The sequence below is a fragment of the Numida meleagris genome, chromosome 1 (assembly GCF_002078875.1).
Source record: "Numida meleagris isolate 19003 breed g44 Domestic line chromosome 1, NumMel1.0, whole genome shotgun sequence".
Classification (NCBI taxonomy): domain Eukaryota; kingdom Metazoa; phylum Chordata; class Aves; order Galliformes; family Numididae; genus Numida; species Numida meleagris.
Genome location: NC_034409.1, coordinates 169,748,364 through 169,766,082, shown reverse-complemented (window position 1 = coordinate 169,766,082; position 17,719 = coordinate 169,748,364). Strand labels below are relative to the sequence as shown.

The 17,719-nt window shown below is 38.5% G+C and overlaps 1 protein-coding gene across 2 annotated transcripts in view; it reads right to left on the bottom strand.

The window, feature by feature from the left end:
* TRPC4 (transient receptor potential cation channel subfamily C member 4) overlaps positions 1 to 17,719 on the bottom strand; it is a 151,128-nt gene that overhangs the window by 32,282 nt on the left and 101,127 nt on the right. For both annotated transcript variants that reach the window (XM_021377366.1, XM_021377376.1), the window contains one exon: positions 9,952 to 10,288. In XM_021377366.1, the coding sequence (XP_021233041.1) occupies positions 9,952 to 10,288 (337 nt within the window). The remainder of the gene's footprint in view (positions 1 to 9,951; positions 10,289 to 17,719) is intronic.

The following is a 17,719-nucleotide window of genomic DNA, read 5'->3' as shown; positions in this document are numbered from 1 at the left end:
TGTAAAACAGGGTTTTGGTAAAGAACAGAAATAAAACCAAGAAAAAATATCCTGTTGTGCATGCAAAAGTAAATTGCAACTCTGGATTAACCGTTATGTTCAATATGAGTTGGCCAAAGGGGCTAATAAAGTTTTTCATCCAAATCATTTTTCTTCTGTGTACCCAAACCTTACATTATCAGTGTATTGTACACAGTGATGATGTAGTTGTCACAGTCTCAAGGAGCATGAAATACTGTATTTTTGGGATAGATCGTGTGCTTAAGCAGAAGTGCCCAGTGTCATTTTAGATGTCCTGTGTGTGTTATCAAAGCTGCCACTCCAAGTATTCTTAAAAAAGATATAGGTTTCCTGTAGGATATTTATCATAGGTACGTCCAAAAAATACTGGATTTTCAAAGACTTCAAAATTGATGCCGGTTTCCTCTTTGTAGGCATCTGAGCTGCTTTCTTTTTAATATTTACTTTGATTTAACCTCCTATTTCATAATGACCGAACTTGCTAAATGCCTGAGTTTGATTAAGGGATTATGGACAGATACTTCAATATGGAGATACAATACAGAAATTCTGCACATTTCTGTGTTTGAACTCTGCTCTACAATAATGTTGTAGATAGAAACTTATCCATCCAAATGTATTGGTCCACGTTTTCAAGTACTTTTGCATAGGAGTCTATAAATCTGTTTAAGGAAAAATATATCTGCATTTATGGCTTGCACATCTGTTAAGATGTCCAGGTTTACACAAGGAGTGGACCGTGCATAATGCTACACATTAATCTCCATGTCTTCACTGAAACTTTCCGGCAAGCATTCATTTAAGCCAATTTTATTCTTTCTTAGTTTCACACAAATATTGTGGAGAGGGTAAAAAGCAAGGCTTATATCCTATTAACAAAGATAGCATTAATTTTTAAAAGAATATGTATCCTAGAAGTAGAGTCCTGCCATCTAATACTTATTAACATGTTGTACCCACAAATATCTATATGTTCTTATTATTCCCAATACTAGCTGCATTTTCTTAGGGTTGCTAGAATAATATGATGAATACTCTTATTATGTAGTTAGTAGAAAGAAATAAAATTTTCAAGTATATTCAAGGCTTAGATCCACAAAATGACAGAAGACGTGCAAGAAGAATAAATTAATGTATAACTTGTCTATGAAGCACAAAAATCTTTCGTAGCATTTCTCAAAAGCTCTCATATCCTTGTGTAGAACAGCTTGAAGTCCTGAAGTGGATATTTAGGGATGTCTGAAACTATTCATCCCCCTCTCCACTATTAATGGGCATGTAAGAATTTGGAGATCTCAACAAGGATCTAAATTTCTTAATTGGGAGCCCATCCTGTGAAGGGATCCAGTCACTGAAAGACTCTATGCTTCAGTGTCTAAGTTAAACACTCTGTACTGAAAATAGAATTCACCATGAAAGACACCTAAGTTCATTGTAAATTGCATTCAATGCTCATTTTGAGTTTCAGGTGTCTGCCTGAGTTCCACAGGCTACATGGACAGCTACCACAGATTAGAGGAGAAGAACAGCAGGAACTGGAAAGAGAAGTGAGTTTCAAACGTATCTCACCAGCACTTATTGTCTGATCTCAGGTCCTCATCTAGATGCCTATGTAAGACTGAGTTTCAGCATTTGAGACACCTCCCTTTCCTGAAATGCTTTAACTATATCCAAAAGTAGTGTCAACATTTGGCATTTTGGCTTTATAGCTAAAATTCTTGCACAGGAAACAGGAAGCTTGCCTTTTCTCAGTCTGAGGACTCTCCTAAGGAGAGTACTAGGTCATGAATAATGGCGCATGGGAAAATATGCACCCTTCTGATAAAGGGGAAACTGAAGAAAAAGGAGATAAAGAAGCCAAAAGCAACCAAACAATAAAATAAAATAAAACAAAACCCAATGACAACAGAAAAAAAATCAACAAAAAAACCTCACAACCTAAATGTCTTTAGCTTCTTTAGGGGGGCATCTACTAAGGAGCAAATTCATAAAAGCTAGGCTTTACGCACGCACTGTTTTATCCTGATCAAGTAAAGATCTTTATCCCTATCAAGTAATGATTCTGATGTAGGGGAAATTATCCCTGCCCTTGGCAGAGGGGTTTAAATTAAATGAGCCTTAAAGGTCCCTTCCAAGACAAAGTGTTCTATGATTCTGTGATTCTGTGATCCTTAAGCTATGTGATTATGATGTCCAAATGTGAAATATTTGATTTTTAGATGAGTAAGAACAATGTTATTCCACCGAAAATGGGACTGAGGCCTAAATAGAATCTCAGGATACTGCCAAAACCTATTTCCATCAGCAAAATCTCATGACTGTAAGAAAAAATTAGATTGCATTGAATATTTGTTTACACGCGAATACCTGTGTTTACATGATTATTTGACACTATCACATAAAAGTAGAGTTCTCATTTATAGATATTGCCAGTGGGTAGGAAGTTTTCCATAGCTAATATAAGTGTATTCAAACTGAGCATTCAAACAGCCAGTGTTAAGGAAGTGAGCTCCCTTAATTTCTATCCTTTGTTTAAATAAAGTAAAAGTAAAGTTAAAATAGAGAACTCTCCCATCTGGTCTAAACTCTGCTTCAGCTTCAGTTGATCCTGAATACCTAGGGAAAGGTTTTGAATGTAGATTAAAGTAAAGAGTCATGTAACTTTCAGGTTTGCTAAGCTCAAGGGTATCCTTGTTCCGATATCACATCTCTGCTACTGTGACTAGAAGCGACTGATTATTGTAGACTGTGACACTATTGACAGTGTTCAGCAACCAAAATACAGTCTGTAACTCCACCATAGATGGAAAACACATTTCCAAAGTTTTTTTCAAATTTAGGGTAAAGTTTTACTAGAGCAGCAAAAAAAAAAAAAAAAAAAGAAAAAAAATCATAAAGACTACCTATGCATAACTCCACCAAGTTTACAACACCATTGGAAGTATTTTCCCAAAGAAAAAGTCTCCTGACCTTTTAATCATAATTAAGACAAGATATATGTATTTGGCCTCAGTTCTGGAAAGGTCATTCGTTCTAGATTAAATTTTGCACACCATAAATACACATATCAACCAATACCTCCAACAACTGAAGAATAAAACCATCTGTAGACAAAGTGCTCACCTTAAGTACTGAAAACCTGGTAGATCTCTAAGTAACTGAGTAAAAGATTCTGCTACGGCAAGATTAAGGCACTCCTGATAGCAAGTAACTCACAGAATCACAGAATCACAGAATTACAGAGTTTGGAAGGAATCTGTGGAGATCATCAGGACCAACTCCCTGCTAAGGCAGGTTCCCCACAGCAGGTTGCACAGGAAGGCATCCAGATGGGTCTTGAAGATCTCTAGAGAAGGTGATTCCACAGCCTCTCAGGGCAGCCTGTTCCAGAACTCTCACTCTGACAGTAAAGAAGTTCTTCCTCGTGGTAGTGTGGAACTTCCCGTGTTCCAGTTTCTGCCCATTGACCTTTGTTTTATTACTGCACACCACTGAAAAGAGTCCTCCCACACTGACTTGACTCCCTCACCTTAGATGCTTATAAACAGTGGTGATATCCCCTCTCAGGATCTCTTCTCCAGGCTAAACAGCCCCAGGTGTCTCAGCCTTTCCTCATATAGGAGATGCTCCAGACCCTAACGATCTTTGTGGCCCTCCACTGGACTCCTTCTAGGAGATCCCTGTCTCCCTTGAACTGGGGAGCCCAGAACTAGACACAGTACTCCAGATGTGGCCTCACCAGGGCAGAGTAGAGGGAGAGGATCATCTATCTTGACCTGCCAGCCATGGTCTTTGTAATGCACCCCCAGATTCCATTGGCCTTCTTGGCCATGAGGCCATAATGCTGGCTCATGGCCACCCTGCAGCCCACCAGGACACCCAGGTCCTTCTCTGCAGAGCTCCTCTCCAGCAGGTCAGCCCCTAACCTGCACTGGTGCATGCAGTTATTCCTCCCCAGGTGCAAGACTTGACTCTTCCAATGTTTAAATAAATGACTTCATTAATGGACCCAGTTTTGAGATTCCCCCAAAAAGAGATATTACTTGACTGAGTTGAACTTAGTAGAAGACCATCAAGCTGATTGGAGGTTGGACCATCTGGTGATGTTGAGAGAACTAGGTTTGTCCAGCCTAGAGAAGAGGACACTAATGGAGAGGATATTAATGCTGTCATCTACTAATGTAAATGCTGATTTTGAAAACTTAGAGGAAGACTTGTACTAGAGGACAAGAAGTAATGGTTCCGAGTTATGGCATGGGATATTCTAGCTGATACCAGGAAGAAGTTCACCAGTGCTTAGATGCAGGCATGGGCTGCAGAGAGGAGGTCGAATATCCATCCCTGGAGAAATGCCAAGATTTGACTGGATAAGGGCCAGAGGAACTTGATTTATCTTTGTTGTTAGCCTGTGTTGAGCAGTAGTTTGGATTAAATGGCCTTGAGTGGTCATTATATGCATCAACCTCCGTGACTGAAGTTGCATTCCAGCTTTGTCAGGTATTGTCCTCCACTACACCATATTTGTCTCTATTGGTTATGTACTGTTTCACTTTGCTGGCTGTATTAGCCTTTGTACCTGTTCCTTGTAACATACCAATTTGTACAATTACATTTCTTACACATTTTTTCTAACAAATTTAGAAGATGATGTTTGTTGTACATGCCACCCTTATGATTCCTTCATCTGAAGAGTCTTGCTGTGCAATCAGTTTGGATGTGCATTGTGTTCACTACCGACAACAGTGTACATTCCCATACATTCCTCATAACAGTTAGTTGACCACGAATGTTTGCAGTTTGCACAGTTTCTGAACATCCACATTCTCTACAGATTCCTACAGTCTAATAATTTGTATAAGCTACTGACAGAAAGAACAGGATGGGGAAAGCATTGTTAAGGAGACCCAGTAAGAATGCATTACTGCCCCAGGCACTATTCTGAATAAAATAGTTGCAATAAACATTTAAAGATGCCCATAAAAGAGTAAAAGCATCACGAAAACAAATTTGCCTTAAAAATTGTCCTTTCTTGCTACAGTCATCCCAAACAACTGGCAAGGAGCTTTTTAGTCCTATCTGCTAAGTACCAGAAATACAGAAATTGTTGTTGACTTTCTCCTCTGAATTGCACAGCATTCTCTGGTGAGCCGAATGCCCAGAGGACTCAGGGGACATTTAGTGTGGTTTAAAGCAGATTAGAACAGATACGGGGAAGTCTGTAGGGATTAGTATTATCTGTATATGAGCTACTTTCAAGGCACATGGGCTTATTTCCACTTTGCATCTCTGTCAACACACTCAAGACAATGCAGGGACTGGATGGGGAATTTGATGGTGCAAAATGTTCTTCCTCACTTTTTTACAACATGAGTTTGTTGCTTTCTGTCCTGATTTTTTCAGGGGTGATAGATTCTCAAGGATAGGAGACAAGCCGATGTTTCTGCAGCGTGAAGCATCTGGGCATGCTTGGGAAATCTGAATTATCAGCTGCTAAGAAGAAAAGAAAATTCTTACTAGCAAAAGCTGATTTCACATTTTCTTAGATTCAAGGTAAGAAGATTCCAATTCTTCTTATTCAGAGATTTTTCCACAACTCTTTCTTAAAGCTATAACATTGGCCATGTTATACTGATTTATTTCTCCATGGATAATCCCCATATACTTCATACTGCTTGCATAATCTTCTAATCATGTAAAAGACAAAATTAATGCAGAAGTTTCCTTAAGAGACTTTTAAAATGTAAAATTGATAGTCTCCATGGAAATGTAGCCCAAAACAGGTTTTTCCTCTGAACCTCCTACTCTAGTGACACTTCTAATATGCGCTAATTATGCATATTCAATCTTCTTTTACATAGTAGTAGGTAAATAGGAATTACTGTTTAACTGCTGGAGACTTTAGATCACTATGGACAATCTTAAAATTTAAATTCTATGAAATATATGTATGTTGAAATTCCTTCAGAAGAGAAGCGTGGAAAATAAAGCTCCTCTTCCTCTCCATTTTTAGAGAGGCAGTTATTAAAATGCAAATTACATGTAGAGGCATTTTAATGGAAAGAAGGACAAACAAAGAATTCTATTGTTTAAAATGTTAATAGTTTTGACATGCTGTAGCTGATTCAGGGTAACCTTTACTTTGTGAAAATGATTTACTTGGGCACGATCCCAATTTCAGAGTAAAACTAAATCTTGTGCCACTTTAGTTTCATCTCAGACTTCAATATTCTTCATCTGCATCCATAAAATGCAAAGATATCTATGCATTTACTAGCATCTACTTTTCAGACAGGATCCCTCATGCAATTTAAGAGTGCTGTACATACTCTTTTTAAGGATACTGAATAACTGTAAATTATAAAGAGATTAGGTGGCAGACTAAATTGTGGTCTGGAATCTAACCTTAGCTTATTGATAGGGATTTAATAAAACTATTTAATTTATTAAAAGATCTATGTGCCACAAACTATATATGTGAATTGAAAACAGCTGCCGAAGTCTAAACACTCAACATGAAACTGGATGCCCCAACGGAATCACTAAGAACCACTAGGGATCACTGTGTAAAACACATAATGCTTCAGATACAACAGATTTTGGAAGAAACAAGTTTATCTCAAGATTACAGTCTAGATTAACCACAAGCTTTTTGACCACGTGTTATCTGAATATTGATCTTTATTCATGCTCATAAACATTTGTTTATGCAGCAGTTCCCTTCACTGATTTGTGGAGGAAGGGCTTATTCAGCACAGGCAGTAGAGGGATAATCTGGCCATATCAGGCTATATTATAAATATTAATATTGCTTTTAGAAATGATAGTCATCTGGATAGAAATAATTCTCATGGTTAATCACTTCTTCAAACAAGCACTTTGGGGTCCTGAGTTATTTAAACTCTTTCCCAAGAAAACAACAGTATTAGAAGTTGAGGGTAATGGAGGTTCTTTTTCCCAATGCACTTTTTATGGGGAGTAGTCAGTCATATAATTATGGAACTGTCTTTAGCAAAAAATAGCCCTTACCATTCTCAAATTGTGCCTTTCTCTGCAGGATGTTATTTCTTTACAATATTAAGTTAATGGTAAAACCCACTTTGGCATGTCAGGGTCTATGTGTCAGCTACACATTTATTCTTATTATCCTTTCACCTTAGGATATGGTGAAATGTAGATACTGACTACCTGCTAGACTGGACAGCAAAGTAACTAATATTTCATCCAGGCATGGAACAGTATCAAAGAACCTCTTGCTTCTCCTTAATTCTGATTTCTGAGGAAGTAATGTATCAAACTTCAATATCTTTATTGATGACCTGGATGAGGGCATTGAGAGCACCCTCAGTAAGTTTGCAGACCACACCAAGCTGGCAGGAAGTGTCGATCTGCCTGGGGGTAGAGAGGCCCTACAGAGAGATCTGGACAGGCTGGATCTCTGGGCTGAAGCCAATGGGATGAGGTTCAACAAGACCAAGTGCCAGGTCCTGCACTTTGGCCGCAACAACCCCAGGCAACGCTACAGGCTTGGGGCAGAGTGGCTCGAAAGTTGTATGGAGGAAACGGACCTAGGGGTATTAGTCGACGCTCAGCTGAGCATGAGCCAGCAGTATGCCCAGGTGGCCAAGAAGGCCAATGGCATCCTGGCTTGTATCAGAAATAGTGTTGCCAGTAGGAGTAGGGAAGTCATTCTCCCTCTGTACTCAGCCCTGGTGAGGCCCCACGTCGAGTACTGTGTCCAGTTTTGGGCCCCTCACTGCAAAAAAGACACTGAGGCCTTGGAGTGTGTTCAGAGGAGGGCGACAAAGCTGGTGAGGGGTCTGGAGCACAGGCCTTATGAGGAGCGGCTGAGGGAGCTGGGATTGTTCAGTCTGGAGAAGAGGAGGCTCAGGGGAGACCTCATCGCTCTCTATAACTACCTGAAGGGAGGTTGTAGTGAGCTGGGGGTCAGCCTCTTCTCTCTTGTAACTAGTGACAGGACAAGGGGGAATGGCTTCAAGGTGTGCCAGGGGAGATTTAGGCTGGACATGAGGAAACACTACTTTTCTGAAAGAGTGGTCAGGCGCTAGAATGTGCTGCCCAGGGAGGTGGTTGAGTCACCGTCCCTGGAGGTGTTCAAGAAACATTTAGATATAGCGTTGGGAGACATAGTTTAGTGGGGTTGTTGGTGGTAGATGGATGGTTGGACTAGGTGATCTTGTAGGTCTTTTCCAACCTAGCTCATTCTATGATTCTATGATTCTATGAAACTAATGAGCTTTGTATTTGTTTCTTACTTCTTGATGGCATAAAACTGGGATAATTTACTGGGGAAGATTTTTTTTTTATGTTTAAATGTGAGTCTCATGCACTGAAGTTAGTCTACTTTGTTCAAAGGAAGCATCATTCTTACCAGCCTGAAAGACTGGTTAATTCTTTTGCAATACTGAAACAAGATATTGGCTTTTTAAAAATGTTAGTAACAAGTTACTCAGCACACCTTACAGTGAAGACTATATGCTGTTTTGTCATGGGGAAAATCCCATAGAGCAGTTCCTTCTGAGAGCTTCTCAACAACTAAATGTGCACATGTTCCTGGTCAGGCAAGCTTATTTGTTTAAGTGAAAGGCAGAGGTAGCCCTGCCTCTTGCTTCCTGCAGTGGCAAAGTACTCTACTAGGGAACATTTAGAGAAAAATGCACTGACTCATTCTCCTCCAGAATGCCAGGTACTGACAAATACAGTATAATAAATTCCACACTACTTTATAAATATTATCAACAATGATGCCAAAAGCCTTGTTGGTTTGGTTGCTCTTAAAAAAGCTGGAGGTCTAGGAAAAGTTTCAAAACTGAAGAGAAGCAGCATCTTAACAGAAAGCTCTGGGAGAGGTAAGCATATCAAAAGCCCACCAAAACATTTCAGAGTTATGCACGAAATTCTCCAAGATGATGATGATTTACATTAGTTATATTAAACTTCAGTTCTTGCAGTTAAAGCTACCAAGTCTTTTCTTCCACAGTTCCATTTCAGTCAATATCAGTTACATTTGTCCTGATGTGGTTAGGAATCAGACTGAATTGAATGAAATAAGAAACACAGGAAAGGTTATGGCAGGCCCTGAGGAGGGGAGACACACCTAAGATTGTGTGTTTGATAAGACAGTGCAATCACCCAGGCAGACATGTAAGGTTGACATGGCTCACACAAAAATGCCTTTCAATAAACCCAAACTGAAATTTTACTTTGAACTACCAGAACACAGAGTTAATCTTCCCTTTCTTTTGAAGAATCCTAGTAGATTTTCTTACGCTTTCTGATGAGAAAGGATTTTGTTTGAAGTTGTATGAAGAGTTCTCATCAGTGGTTTGGCATAGAAATATTACTCTGAATGAGTGTTTTAATGTAAATAGTCACTTGAAAAGGTTGATCAGGGCTACTTGCAACAGGTGGGTCTGTGATACTAGAAAGAGCTCTTTACATTCACAGGTAATAAAAGTCATCAGTAATGCTCCAGAATTGACACTGTGCCTTGTTCTAATACATGAAAAATAATTATCAGTGTTAAAGGAACCCTACTTGAAAAGCAAGAATACAAAAGGGAAAAACAAAACAAAACAAATGGACATTGACAAGAACAATTTCTGCCCTGGAGAAAATAGATACTAAAAATATTATCAGTATTCATTTTTCATGCCACTATTTAATCTTTTCCCTCACTGTAATATGTCAGAAAGCCTACTGGTGGGCAGACTTTGGATTTTTAAACACTTCATGAGTTGTCTACTAATTCCACCAAGTATTGGAGTAGATAGACCATTTGCCTGTTATGGTAGGTCAATAATTTATGACACATTTATGACTCTCTACCATGACTTCCCACCTTGGGAATGCTTGGCAAAACCACAGGGGTCAAAACACTTTTCACTGTATTTTCTTTAGTAATACATTTACCCAGGACCCACGGTAATATCATCCACTCGACGATGGTTGGAGGTGGTCCCTGCATGCTCACGTCTGACCTGTCAATGTGTTGAGAGGCAAGCAACAGCAGGAACAGAAAAGTCAAGTAGGATGCAGTATGGCAGATAAACTTGATAAATGGCTTTCTGATGAACAGCCCTAAGGGGCTTTTGGGAGCAATCAAGTAGCACACAGAGAAGACTGGGAAAAGGAGTCCTATGACAACGCATGTCAACATCTTCACAGCCCAGTGTCGCCTCCTCCATCCAGGGAACTCGTCATACCAGCGGGATGCAAGCAGCTGCTGGCAGTTGGGCTGGGCAACAAACTGAGGAAAGAGGAAAGGGAGACGATTAGTTCCCTGTTACCATTGTGAAATTATGTCCATGCTATCTATGATGCAATAAGTAATGTTTGGATAGAGATAGAAAAGAAGGAAAATTCCGTAGGCTTTTCATGCTCATTCTTACTGATAATACGAGCAAGGCAAGGCATGGTCAGTTTACCATTCCTTCACTGCAAAAGGTATAGCACAAATCTCCCAAAATTCCACTTGCACAGTAAAGCTTGACTTCCCCATGAGAAAAGTACACAAGGAGACAAAGGACTGTAAAACACAGATATCTCAAAACCTGATTTCAAATTCACAAACACATTCACAAAGAATAGTTCTGTTATTTAAGCAGCAACATTCACTTGCAGATAATTCCCAGAACACCAAGTGGAAATCACTAAGAAAACACAAAGCACAATATTTTTTACTAAAGCACAAGATCTATAAACAGTAGAACTGAATTCCAAAAGGAAAATGAACTATTTTCAGTATGTTCTCTGCTAATTCTCTAAAAATTAGGTTTACATGCTTTTATACCAAACAAAATTCTTACAAATATAATACATAGTGTTTACAAAATATGAACCAAGCACTAGCACTCCCCAGTGCTTCACTAATCCTTGTCAGGCTATATTCCTATCTTGTATGATCCTTTACGATCAGTCCATTGTCCATGATATGATTTCAGCTTTAAAATATGATTCGTAAAATTGAGTTTCAACAAAAATAAATATATCATTAAATATTTCCTATTTTTCAGCTATCCTTTCAAGGAAGCTTTAAGTACATTTGGATTTTACATGATTTTGATACCAGTAAACTATAGAAGACAAGTTCTTTTGGAGATGAATAATAGGTAAGTTCTCAAACAGTTACTGAAATCACTGGGACTCCTACCAGGAGAAAATGCTATTTAGTCTGGAATGAAATGAGAGTCAGCATGCATCTTTCTATATGCATCTGGATATTGTCAGAAACGTTAACCTGAGCCAAGTTCAGACCTGGTGTATGTTAATGAAATGCCAGTGATCTTAACAGAGACATATTTGCCTTCCCAGACACTAGCACTGATACTGCCCCTGACTGCTGTGAAAGAAAAGATAATCTACTCATTCCATAAGCATCTTGACAATAGCCTTTAAGAAGACAAACAGTGTGTTCTCTTTTGTTAGGAAAAATGTATCCACAAGGTTTCTGGATGTTTATTTCAAGATACAAAGGTCTAGAATAACACTGCATCAGAACAGGCAGTGTCTGAGTTATGTGTTGCCAGCTTTTTAATGAGGGTCTCCCTACAAAAAAATAAAAAAATAAAAAAATAAAAAAAAATCACTTACTTGGATAGATATAGATTAGCTCTTTGCTTGACTGGTGGAAAAAATATGACTCTTGGACTAGTTCCTGAGTAAAATATTTTCCTCTTGTTTTTACCCCGGAATGTGGCAGATCCATGTTTGCTCCTCCTTCTTCATATCCTCTTATTACATAGCATCTCTCATAAAGTATGAGTCTTCCTGAATCTTGCCACTGTCCCCTTCCTCAATACCTTTCTCTCATTGTTTTGGGGATCAAGGTGATAAAACCAGTGGTTAGCTCACAGGCTAGTGGTAAATGTAGGAGGCATAATCCTTGCCAAACATGGCAAAAAAGAATTAATTTCCCTTGGTTTAATGTAGAGGAAAAGAGGCAAAATGAGGGTTGTTTTTTCTTTTCTTTCCATGTTCAAATACTGTACCATTCTGAGACTGAGTAGTCCCAAAAAGATGCAGAAGTATCTCATGTCATGAAGAGATGCTTGCTGACAACACCACTGGGAGGATGCTCAACACTGGGTTGGCAGTAGCGGCTTAGTTCTAATATTTACCTAGATTAAAATGCAAAACATTCAACATTAATACAGTAAGGAGGTGTAATGAGTAATTACAGAATTTCTGAGCAGACTTGAAAAATTGTTGCTTCCTAATACTCGGATTCCCTCATGTTGTGACTGCATTGCTGAAGTATGACATGTAAAGGAGAAGGTCTGCTTTCTCTGGCACAAGATATCCTTCAGAATTGAAGGAAATTTTCAAATTCCAGACAATGGACAGTCAATTTTTTATATTCAAATTTTTCACTAAATTAGGTTTCATACTTTTCTTAAAATTATGACCGTTACAAATGTGACATAACACTTTTAGCACAGGTTGGATCCTCTGACTACAGTGGAAAACTATCTTACACTATACATTTTATGTGTGTAGAGGAAGAACATTGGCAATGTTCTCTAAATGACTTACTAGATTTAAAAAAAAAAAAAAAACATGGGAAGAGATTAATTGGGTGCTATGGATCAAGCATACAAAATACTATGTCAACACTATAAGCCGCACACGTAGTGAAGCAGTTTTAGTAGTGCAGGCAAAGGATTATAATAGAACCCACAACACAATGTCTACAGATGATATATTGCATTTCTGGGAGGTCCATATATAGAGTTTCATGCTGTCACTTTTATCAAATAACACTGCTGGCGAGGTAAGTGAACAATGTCCTGAAGAAACAGAATAATGTATCTTCATTGCAGCCTATTCTTATGGTTCCAAGCTCTGATGTCCGTATAAACACTCTATGAACTATTCTAGTGTCTTCTTCAGACATCTGGAAAATTAACCTAAATCTCCTGCTGACTTTTCTTTTAGAGTTATTCTTTTCCACTTCATTTATCAAGGAATTGCATAACATTATTAAAAATGTCCAAATTAGTTTCCACAAATTTGCTTCCTCCATTTTTTTCTGCTGAAGACAGTGTCATCATATGTCACGAAAGATGTTCAGTACTAATAACTACTTATACTACATTAGCTGAATAATGAGGGAAGTTCAAATCGGGGACAGTTGTTGAGCCAGGAAAATGCACACAGTGATGAACATACAGGCTTTTTCCTCAGCTGCCCACACAGGGGGAGCTTGCAACTGCACACTGCATCTTCCTTCTTGTCCTTGTGGGCTGTTTTCTTCAGAGGAAATGGATGAAAAGTGGTGTATTCTCACAACTTGTCCTCATCTGTTTGAAGAACTGAGGGCTGGAAGTCTTCCTTGGTGGGGAAGTCTTCCTGGGCCTCACAGTGTAAATGCTGTCTGCACAGGCTCTCTCAGAGGCATTACTCTTAGGTTATGTATGGTTATATAGGCCAGCTAAGTTTATCTGTAATTATACGCCTTATTACAATTTATTTTGTGATTTATTCACTAAAAAAAATACCCTTACCTTGGGAAAAAATAAAAAAAAATAAAAAAAATAAGTCTTCTGTTAAAATCAGATTTATACTCTAGCTACTCTAAACCCTTCCGTTATAAAGGACTGGTAGATATGGATGGAAAAAAGACCATGCTCCAATCAATGAGACATTTCCTCTGTATGTGGACTGGATTGCATCTAGGAGATTATGTGGCAAAGATAAGAACAAAAATAAGTCTTCTGGTGAACTGGGGACCTAAAAAAGGTATATATCTATTTTGGACAAACATTTACAACTAGAAAAATTAGGAATATTCTGTGACAGTAATTTGCTAGTTCTATACTGCTTATGCCAAAATATTTTCACTGTAATATGTTTTTTCTTTTTTAATTGAAGATATTACATTCTGAGGTATTCAAAACATCTTTTGTACTGTCAGTATTATGTTGTATGTTATTTGACTTTGACATTGTCTCCATGTAATTAGCAATCAGTGTGTTTATAATTTCACATTACAATGCCTTCCACTAGCTTCCAGCAGTTTCTAATTATGTGAGGGATTTTGCTGTACTGATTATTCCTAGTTGCACATCTTCAGCTCCTTCATAGACTCTGCTCGTCTGAAAATGTGTTGGTGTTCATTCTTTCAGTAGTGATGCAAGGAACTGGCTCTTCCCTGAGAGTGATGAAAATCAGAAATTATTCATAGTGCCAGAAAAAAACAACCTACTATAAATAATAGCAGAGCCAGATTCTGATTATACCAAGAGATATATGTAAGAGATTAAGATATATGTTGCATATAATTTCATTTTACAATCTTATTAAATCTGATCTGTAATTTTCCTGTAATACATATCCTTTTGTCAATGGGAGTGATGAAGAAATAACATAAGTGATACTGTTAACTATATAATTACTTTCCAGAAGTAATATTTTTCTAACAGTACATATGTTTATATAGTATGTGTTAGCCATCCTTAGTCAAGTCTGTTCTTGTCTACAGCACAGCAGCACCTTTAAATATTTATTTCACTGCATTAGAAAATACACAAACGTAAAAAAAAAAACCAAAGAAATCCAAACAATTGTAAGATAGCACACATTTTTACACTTACAAAGCAATGTAAAAAAAATCTGAGATCTGAACCAAATTATCATTCTGAAATCAGTAGGTGTTTTAGTAAATGTAATGTAAAAAAAAAAAAGAATGTGATTTATCATCTACAAATGAAAAGTTATCAAAGAAAAAAATCTTTCAATCTTTTTTTTTGCTTTATGTACAAGTGAGTTACGCTGTAACACAGAAAAGTATCCCCGATATCATTTCCTAATGGTGGAATGTTAAAGAAGATCTGTTAGTGGGAATTAAGCAGAAATACATAATTAACACAAAGTTTCTTAGCAATACCTTTTATTAAGCCAAGGGCCAGGTTTTCTATTGCGTTGTTCTATGTAGTCGTGACAGCTATGTTTCTGGAAAAAGTTAGCACTGAGGTCTGCTACTTTGTCCCACACATATTACAATGATTGTACAATGATTATAAGCACAAGTACTTTTTCTTTCTCTAGAACATTTTTTCCTTTTTATATATATATTCCCAGCTGTGTTATGAAAACCCAAGCTCTTCTAGTTATTTAACTTCAAATTTAGATGTCAAAATTTTCTCTCTACTGATACTGAAAAGTATATTTGCTTGGCACTAATGACAGATTCAAGTCCAAATCTCATTAAGAAGATTCTTCAATTTGCTAAATTTATTTTATCCCTCTAGAGACACCACTGTGTATTCTCCTATGTATCTGCCCCACCTTCCAATTATATTTGTGGACTTAGGAACTCACTCTGTGAGGAAAGGTTCAGTAAGACAAATAACATTTAATTACAATTTAAATGCTTTAACTTGGTTGACTGAATTAGCACTAATTCTTCTTTCTAAAAGCTGGGAACTGTTCTTTGGACTCCTTTGGGTACGTTTCTACTGTCTGTTTTCTGCCTCAGGCCAGGAACTCTGAGTCCTGTGCCAATTACTGTGAATACTCTCAAGTCCATCCTGTCCAAGTCTAGTGCTGACTGGAGAAGGTTGTCATTATAATCATAATTCCTGCAGGAAACAAACCACTGGGTCAGCTTTTCCTCATCTCTGTCTACAGCTTTGTGATTAAGGGAACTAACCAGTTCACTCAGGATTAGAGCACCAGAGCCCACCAGCTTGGATAACATCAGGGAAATCAGCACATCAGGTCCTTAAAGCAAAACTAATTCACAGCATAGATGCCATCTTAAAATCCAGAGTTTACACAGCTCTCACAGGGAACAGAATACAATGACAGTGTTTTTTGTACTTATGGACACAGACACAGAATTGTAGGGCCTGGAAGTGATCTCTAGAGATAATACAGTCCAACTCCCTGCTAAGGCAGGTTCCCCACAGCAGGTTGCACAGGAGGGTGTCCAGACGGATCTTGAATATCTCCAGAGGAGACTCCACAGCATCTCTGGGTAGTGTGGAACTTCCCGTGTTCCAGTTTCTGCCCATTGACCCTTGTTCTATTGCTGCACACCACTGAAAAGAGTCCGCCCCCACTGACTTGAACTCCCTCACCTTAGATATTTATAAACAGTGGTGAGATCCCCTCTCAGCCTTCTCTTCTCCAGGCTAAACAGCCCCAGGTGTCTCAGCCTTTCCTCATATAGGAGATGCTCCAGACCCCTAACGATCTTTGTGGCCCTCCACTGGACTCCTTCTAGGAGATCCCTGTCTCCCTTGAACTGGGGAGCCCAGAACTAGACACAGTACTCCAGATGTGGCCTCACCAGGGCAGAGTAGAGGGAGAGGATCATCTCTCTTGACCTGCCGGCCATGGTCTTTGTAATGCACCCCCAAATTCCACTGGCCTTCTTGGCCATGAGGCCATAATGCTGGCTCATGGCCACTCTGTTGCCCACCAGGACCCCTGGGTCCTTCCCTGCAGAGTTCCATTCCACCAGGTTAGCCCCTAACTCATACTGGTGCATGCAATTCTTTCTCCCCAGGTGCAGGACTCTACAATTGTTCTTGCTGAACCTCATCAGGTTTCTTTCTGCCCAACTAATCCTATTGTTTGACTTAGAGTATGAGGAAGAAGAAAAAATAATAAAGGGAAAACATAAAAGTGAAGACTGAAATACTTCATTAAAATAATTAATGAATGTAACTGTACAAACAATGAAATTGCAGTTTTTAATTTTAAAATTTTAAATTTCCTTTTCACCACAATGACACAAGCTGAGGCTCTCCATTTGATTCATTGCTACTTCTCAGTGAAATGAATCAGCACACACAACACTATTAAATATCTAATTAGTCAAGACTTATCTGTAATTGCAATAATTCTGATTAATTGCTTAGAAAAGCTATCAGGTATTGAAAATAAAATGCAGTTCTTAGGAACCAGCTGCACATGAATAGTCCTGTTAGACTTCCCAGTGGTAAAGAAAAGAGAATTAGGTATTTGGTTTGGAGATGAGCATGTGAATAGATCAAAACTTCAGAACTGAGATGCTGGTTAAACACTTCTTGTTTCCATTTTGGGCAAGTAAGGCTTACCACATGTAAAAATTTTTTGTAGCAAGAAACAGTTTTAGAACCCCAGTATGTATCTACAGAGAAAATACAATATGAATTTGCTGTCATTATATTGGATTCCTGTTTTCACTCAGCTAACTCATGCATAACAGTCTGAAAAACAAGGCTGATATTTATATGCAACCCTTGGGACAGAATAACCTCATGCAACAGTACACAGTGGAACTGGTGCTCTTGGGAGTAGTTTTACAGAATGGAATGGGAACAATGGTAACCAAGAAGCTGAATATGACTGAGCCTGTGCAGTCTGTACAAAAGTATTGCTAGCATGCCAAGAAAGGTGACAATTCCCAGTCTTTTTCAGCACTTGTGAGACTACATTTGGAGTGCAGTGTCCTGTTTTGGGTCACTCATGACAACAGAGGTATGGGCAAACTGGAATGAACCCAACAAGGCATATCCAAGAGGTTGTGGGGCTGGTTTGAGGCATGTACAGGAAGAGAAGAAAGGAACTGGGTGGGCTCAGCTTGAAAAAGAGAGGAATCCTGGGTTTCACTTGTTGTCTTACACAAACAAAAAGGAGGCTGTGGACAAAAGTGGGCTTTTCTCAGAAGTACAAAATGAAAGATGAGAAT